The sequence below is a fragment of the Vicia villosa genome, linkage group LG3 (assembly GCF_029867415.1).
Source record: "Vicia villosa cultivar HV-30 ecotype Madison, WI linkage group LG3, Vvil1.0, whole genome shotgun sequence".
Lineage (NCBI taxonomy): Eukaryota > Viridiplantae > Streptophyta > Magnoliopsida > Fabales > Fabaceae > Vicia > Vicia villosa.
In genome coordinates, this window is record NC_081182.1 from 3,517,672 (window position 1) to 3,525,346 (window position 7,675).

Below are 7,675 nucleotides of genomic sequence, written 5' to 3' on the forward strand. Positions count from 1 at the left end.
CAAATAATAAACATCATGCATTAATAATTTTTTGTTGATATTTTAAAGTCAAAAAATAATTTAAGACAAATAGTATTTAAAACAATACACTTATAAAGATGCATATATAGTAATATTTTTTTGTTTATTAAATTATAAGTATATTTTGGCAGGTGTGAGTCTGTTTCTTATCTCATTATTTCTGACATTTACTTCCAACTTTTTAATATATTATTTTGCTATTAATTTTTTTTCTCTCTATATAAGCAACCTCTCGGTTCATTCATTTCTCAAATCCCACAGTTCTTGTCTTCCTTTGAGTGTGTCTAAGTATAGTGCTAAAGATGGCAGGCATTCATGGGAGAACAGTCTTGTTCATGTTTCTTGCAACATTCATGTGGTTTAATGCCCAAAATGCATTTGTGAGTTGTGCTTTAACATCTCATTTACAAAGCAAAATTGCTAAAATCAACCAAGAGGGTCCTTATTTGGGTTTAATCATACCTAACTCTTTTGAACTTAATCCTCTTCTTCAAAATCCAGGCTATACTGCTAGTGACGAAATCATAGATTTTGCAGGTAACAACTAATTTATAATAACTACCACCAACAGCAAATTAATAATTATGGAAAAAATATATATTTTGATTCTCCTAATATATATTTTTAATGGCTAATAATGAAGGAAGGAGATTTCGTTTTGGATCCATTGGGGACAAACCTGTTGTATTGGTCATGACTGGATTGAGTGTGGTAAGATTTCATAATTATTAATTAATAATTAATTATTATAACTTATTATTACTTAATTAGTCTAATATTTTTGTATTAATGTATAAAATGTAGATAAATGCAGCAATAACAACACAGCTTCTGTTAAGCTTTTTCAATATAGATGGAGTTGTTCATTATGGTATTGCTGGAAATGCAAACCCTTCATTGCATATTGGAGATGTTGCTATTCCTCATTACTGGTCTCACTTGGCACTTTGGAGCTGGCAGGTACTATACAGGACAATAATTCTATATATTCTATAAAAAAACTGAATTTATTTTATAATTTATTTGAATTATTACTATTTTCTATTATTATTATGTCTTACTTATTTTATTTTTTCTATAATATTATTATTTGGTAATTATTTTATTTTTCTATACAATAATATTGTGTAAAAATTTAAAAATGACAAATAAAAAATAATTATATAATAAAAACCAAAGAAATGTATATCAAATCTTGTTTTGGGTTTTCTATTTGTCCATACAAAAGTCACGTGTTATATTGATATAATAATATTATATTAATGTGTAAATTCATATTCAGTGAAATATGATACGGAATAGTTATATAGTAAAATAATATAGACCAGAGAAAAATAATTCGTACAATCTTACTTGAAGACATGGACAACTGGTAACAAGTCATTACAACCAAAACTTGTTGTTTTTGAAATTTTACACAAAAACGGAAAAAAATTCTAAAATAAAATTACATTGCATATATGAGATCATGATTTGAGAAATCAAAGTGAACTGACTAATGGTGATTTGAAGAAAAATATTAAAGAAAAACAATCAAGCAGTTTATTTGACCTACTATCAGATCTCCTATTAGACAGAGATGACTATGAGTATTAATTTGACAGATTTGGACACTGAGACATAAATATTTGTTTTGTTAAGACATTATATTAATTTTCTAGATTTGTAATTAAAATTAATTTAAAGAATTTTATTTAAATAAGTCTTAAATAACATGTTAAATATCAATACATAAGGACCAATTAAAATTATTTATTTTATGTGGGTGCCAGTACTTAATTTTTTTTTAAAGGTACTAAAGTGTTTACTATAAATATATTAATACATTTATTGTTGCTTAAAAAAAATACTCCTTCTATTTTTAATTATAATTGCTTTTCATAATTTTTTATATGTTACTTAATATAAAATTATTTATAAATTTTTTAATAAACTTATTTTATATTTTTTAAAAATATATCTCTTATTAATACCATTAACCTTTTATTTAAAAAAAAAATAAAAAAAAAATAAAAAAATCTATAAAAAATTGTTGCTTAAAAAAATACTCATTTTTTTTAATTATAATGATAATAATTTTTTTAAATAATTTTTTATATGTTACTTAATATAAGATGATTTATAAAAAATTTAATATATTTATTTTATATTTTATTAAAATATATCTCTTATTAATACCCTTAACTTAAAAAAAAAAAAACTACGAATAAGAAATATTTTAAGAAAGTTAGTTACACTTAAATTATAATGCCTGTCCTCTAAATATATGACACTCTTAACAAAATAATAAAAATTAAGAAAGTAATTATAGATTAACAAATTATATATTTAATCAACAACTTAATCAACTCTGAACAATGAATGCAGAGATATGGACAAGGGGCTGCTGATACATTGCCCTTAGAAAACAATGGAGACTACACAAGGGAGATAGGGTTCATCAAATTTTCAGACTTCACCTCAAACATAAGTGCTGCCGACAGTGTCACAGTTGATAACCATCTTAACAATCTTTGGTATCAACCAGAAGAGATTTTTCCAGTTGATGGCATTCCTGAAGAAAGACAACATGCTTTTTGGGTTCCAGTTGATCCCACCTATTACCTTATTGCTAAAAAACTCGAGGTAAAACAATTTCTGTGTTGAACCAGTCTATACAGAACTAAGTTCTGATATGACCCTCGCAAATGGACAGTGGAATGGATCCCTTATTATGATTGTTGGAATGTATTTTTCAGGAACTGAAGCTAGAGTCATGCATTGATTCCGACACATGCTTGACAACAACACCAAAGGTTGTGCTTGTGGAGAGAGGAACAAGTTCAGGATTCTACCTAGACAATGCAGCATACAGAACCTTCATCTTCAATAAGTTTAACGTGAGTCCAGTTGACATGGAAAGTGCATCCGTTGCTCTTATATGCTTGCAACAAAGGGTTCCCTTCATTGCTATTAGGGCTCTTTCTGATTTGGCCGGAGGTGGTACCGCGGAGTCGAACGAGGCTGATACCTTCTCGCCACTCGCCGCCACTAACTCCGTCGCTGTGGTCATTGAGTTTGTGAAGCTCTTGTCAGGCCACTCTAAGTGGTGATCTTGTTATGTGATGTTTTCAATATTCCGTAAGAAGTGCAGTTATGCACAAGTGGGCAACAACTTTGTTCTTGGTTTGGTTGTCCGGAATATAATAAAGCATATATGAATGCATTAATCTAAATCTGCAAGAGTTTACATTTGATTTTGAAAACTCATTTTAAGATGGAGAAATGTTTGCTATTCATAAGGTAAAATTAACATAAAGCTTACAATTGAAAAGATGGTGAGATGACAAGTGAATAATTAAAAACAACCTTGAGATGAATAGATTGAAAGTCTTAGATTTGAGTTTTTGACTGCATCATATATTGATTGAATTCAAGATGTAGACTTCTTTGATTCTTGAACTCTAAGTCATGTTATGGTACAAAATCAGGATATTATCATAATATAATCATACAATAATCAAATTATAAAACCGTGTGTCATGCTAGTCAACATAAATAATCACAAATTTTGATTTTTCACCCATCATTACTACAAATTATCTTATTTTACTTCTGACACAAAGGAGTTATAACCTTGGTCACACAAATAACAAATGGCGTTAAGAAAACTCTTCGCTTAACCCCTTAGTTATGCTTGGTAACAATGCATATTTATATTTTAAAAACTATTATATCATATACCTCTCAATTTTTGTCAAATACCAAAGAGAAAAAGTTTTTTTAAATATAAATTACGTTGTTTACTTTAAATATTAAATTACATTAATTATATAAAATAATTAAATTACATATAATATTAAATTCAAATTTTTGATAAATCTAATTCATGATCGTCATTTTAAATAAATTCTAATTTACCCATTGTTTTTCAAACTCAATGGTTCAAAGATAAAATATTTTCTAAGAATATCAATTTTGAAACAAATTTTTTCCGTACTTGCAATTTATCTCGTAGATCTGTTCAAAGCTTTTATTATCAATGTTTACATGACAAACAGTTTTATTATCAATGTTTGAGTTTTAGAATATAGCGTCCAAAATATATAGTGGTGATGTTTGCGTTCTTCTTGAATATAGAAAGTTCTTATGAATTGATGTGCTGTCAATATCTTGGGTATTGTTATTTTATGAAGGTATGACATCAATTTGTTGTTGGTTAACCGAATAATTATACCTCTTGGTTTATTTTTAAAGTTGATAAAAAAGGTTGTTTTTGTTTTTAATTAAAAAATAAAATAAAATATGAAAATTTTCCTCAATTTTATGAAAAAATCAAAATAATATATTACTTGCAGAAAAAAATGAATGGTAAAAAATTAAAAATAATATATAATGTTTATTTTTTCAATTTTTTAAACCATTTTATTTGTGCGTACAATATTCTGCAAAGATACGAAATTTCTCAATGTGATTGAAAAGATAAGAAAGTTAGCCTCCAAAGTGATGATCCTTTGGAGTTGGCAGGTACTATAGCCCACAATAATTCCCATATATTAAAATATTACAGAAAAATATTTTTATCAAAAGTAGTAAAAACTACATTTTGAATCCTCTCCTTCAATTTAATCTCATTTCCTCTCCATCCTCTCCATCTCTCTTAATTTCATTCTCTCTCTTTATTATATTTTGTTTTTTAATGATGAGTGAGAGTGAGATTAAGATTAAGAGAGATAGAGAGGATGGAGAGGGAAGGAGAGAAAATTGAAGGAGATGATTCAAATCCGTAAAAACTATCGATAAATTCTTAAAAAAAATTTTATATCTTAAGTCATATTTTACTTCCCTAGCTGTTTACGAAAAACTCATGTATTACTCCCACGATTTTAAAATGGAGGTTGTTCTAAATGTAAAAATAATTGTTATTTTTTAAATTATGTTCTTAAGTCATATTTTACTTTCCTCGCTATCTACGAAAAACTCATGTATTACTCCCACGGTTTTAAAATGGAGGTTGTTCTAAATGTAAAAATAATTGTTATTTTTTTAATTATGTTCTTTAATTAGCAAAAGTGCATTATTTTATGATGATATAATTAGATTTTTTAATCTGTGTGCAAAAATCTTAAATAACATTATTTTTGAAATTGTTGTATTTATATATGGGTGATATTAACGAGTGTCCCAAGAGCACTTTTAAGGTTTTCATATAAATAAATATTCTCTAAATAAATAAATTAATTCAATTTTTCAATGCAATGACTACAATTTTTTTAATGAAACATGCATTTTTGCTCATTAAAAAAAGTCAATTATTTCTATTTATATGTACTAAATACAAATATATTTAACAAAATATGAATACTTTAGAAGCACGAGTTAGCATTTTCTTTGACAACTTTATATAGTAAACTAATACACAATTGATTGATACCCATATGAGTCTTGAATTACTCATTATTGGCTATTAATTATTCGTTGTAGGAAACTTTCTAAAAAAAACATAGTAGTAGTTAATAAATATATTGGAACATTTATAGCAAAAACATGCTTATGCTTATATGAATGAGTTCTTTTATAAACACTCCCTTCTATGCATATAAAATGGTGTCTTTTCTTTGGTTTTTAAACATAGTAAGATAATGGAATTTGATCTCCTTACTACATTTTAGGATGATTGTGGGTGGAATCTACTTCTCCTAAAATTAGGTTTTCCTAACTTGTCTAGTATTTATGACCAGAAGGATAATTTAATTGATAGGTTAGCATGAAATTTTAGGCATAGAAGATTTTTTTTAGTATGATTTGGAGTGAGTTGTTGGCTTTCATTTTTTTCTTGAGGAAATGAGTTTCTCTTATTAGAAATAGGTGGAGTCATGTTAGCGATTATGTGTCTGGTTAGACTGAAATTTTTTTTCTTCCAAATGAGCTATTCTCCTTTTTAAGAAATTAGTCCTCCCTTTCATCCGGGTTAGTTGAACTATTTCTAATGTGGTAATTAGTAGAATTAGGGATGACATCGGGCGGGTCGGGGACGATTATGACCTTTCCCAAACTCAAACTTGAATCTCCAAATAATCTTCGTTCTCCGCCCAAATCCAAACGAGAATAAAGAATTAAAACTCAAACTCAACCCAAACGGGTTCGGGTATCTCCACCCTGCCACCATCCATTTAGTGAACTCAATTTTTTTTAATAAAAATACATTTTTTTTTTTCAAAATTAAATTATAAAATGAAACAATTTTTAAAAAAATCATACATAATTCTCAAATATTTTAAATAATAAATTTAAATCAAAATATCAAAACTTTGGCCATGTATTTAATATTTTAAACTATCAAAATATATAATAATATACACAATGAAATAAATGGGGCGGGTTCGGAGCGGATATTAGTGTCCCCATTACCCGACCCGTCCCCATATTTTGTAATCGGGGAAAATCCAAACCCGAACCCAAACCCAGTCAAAGCAGGTTTTCCCCGTCAACTTCGGGGCGAGTTTGGGCGGGTAGCCGCGGATACGAGTTTTGTTGTCATCCCTAAGTAGAATTAGAGTTTGACCTAACACATCAATATAAAATCGACTTGTAAGGTGAAATATGCCATTTTATATAAATCTTTTTTAGGTCTATCTTTTACTAATGAGGGACTTGAGTTTCTTTCAATACACTCTCTCACGCCCAAAATTATTGGACTTCATGCATGTATATAAACAGTGGGTGGCCTAAATTATAGATATGTGAAACTTGATTTTTCAAATACATCACCTTACACCCAACCTCACGGTGTGTATATATTAATGGTGGATGACTCGAATTGATTAGTTTGTGACACCATATTAAATTTAGAGTCTTGACTTAACTCATCCCTACAAAACCGACTTGTTAGGAAAATGGTGTCAATATTTATAAACTCTTTTTAGACTCTATCTTTAACCAATATGAGAATTGAATTTCTCTCAATAGTTTTTTCTTGGCAACTCCAATAAGATAAGATCATTACTGAAGAAAATTTGCTTAAACACAGAGTTTTAATTGATTTAGATGAGTTTTTTTGTCTTGTTTGCAAGGGCTGGTAAAATCAATTTCTCATCTTTATGTTATTTGTGAGGTGACTTCTTTTGTTTGGTATAGAATTTTTAAGTGGTTGAGGTGGCTAGTAGTTCTCACTAGCAAATCATAGGTCTTTTTTGAGTTTTTTTATCCTCTTGGAGATTAGGGGTGAGCTTGCTATGGTATGACATTTTATTGTCTGATCGATCTCGATTTTCTGGATCAATATTATTTATCTGGTTCATCAATTAATGTGAAGGATATGGAAGAAAAATATATACTTTTATTTTGGAAATGGTATCTAATTAGATTTGTTGGAAACTCTAGTACTTTTATGCTCTGTAGGAGAACCCTATCATGTGTCTAAACTAATAGCAATATGAATTTTTTGAATGAGTTCTTGTGGTAGATTATTCTTGTTGCTTCTCTTAGAGGTCTCAGGTTTTGTTGATTGTGCTTCAGTCGGTCAAAGCTCTAACATGTTCCTTCACTTAGGTGGTGGTTTTCCATTGTTGGTTTTGAGTTGTATTTAAATTTCTTTTTCCCTTTATAACTTTCTTGCGTTGTTTTATTCTTTTTGTTAGCTTGTTTTATTTTTCATTATAGTGTTGTTTTATTT

The 7,675-nt window shown here is 28.2% G+C and overlaps 1 protein-coding gene across 1 annotated transcript; it reads left to right on the forward strand.

Moving 5' to 3' along the window:
* Positions 1-262: 262 nt before the first annotated feature.
* Positions 263-3,236, forward strand: LOC131654771 (bark storage protein A-like). Its single transcript, XM_058924702.1, has 5 exons — positions 263-558; positions 665-732; positions 826-981; positions 2,389-2,646; positions 2,760-3,236. The coding sequence occupies exons 1-5, from the start codon at positions 324-326 to the stop codon at positions 3,111-3,113; spliced, it is 1,071 nt and encodes a 356-aa protein (XP_058780685.1). The 5' UTR covers positions 263-323; the 3' UTR covers positions 3,114-3,236.
* Positions 3,237-7,675: the final 4,439 nt, after the last annotated feature.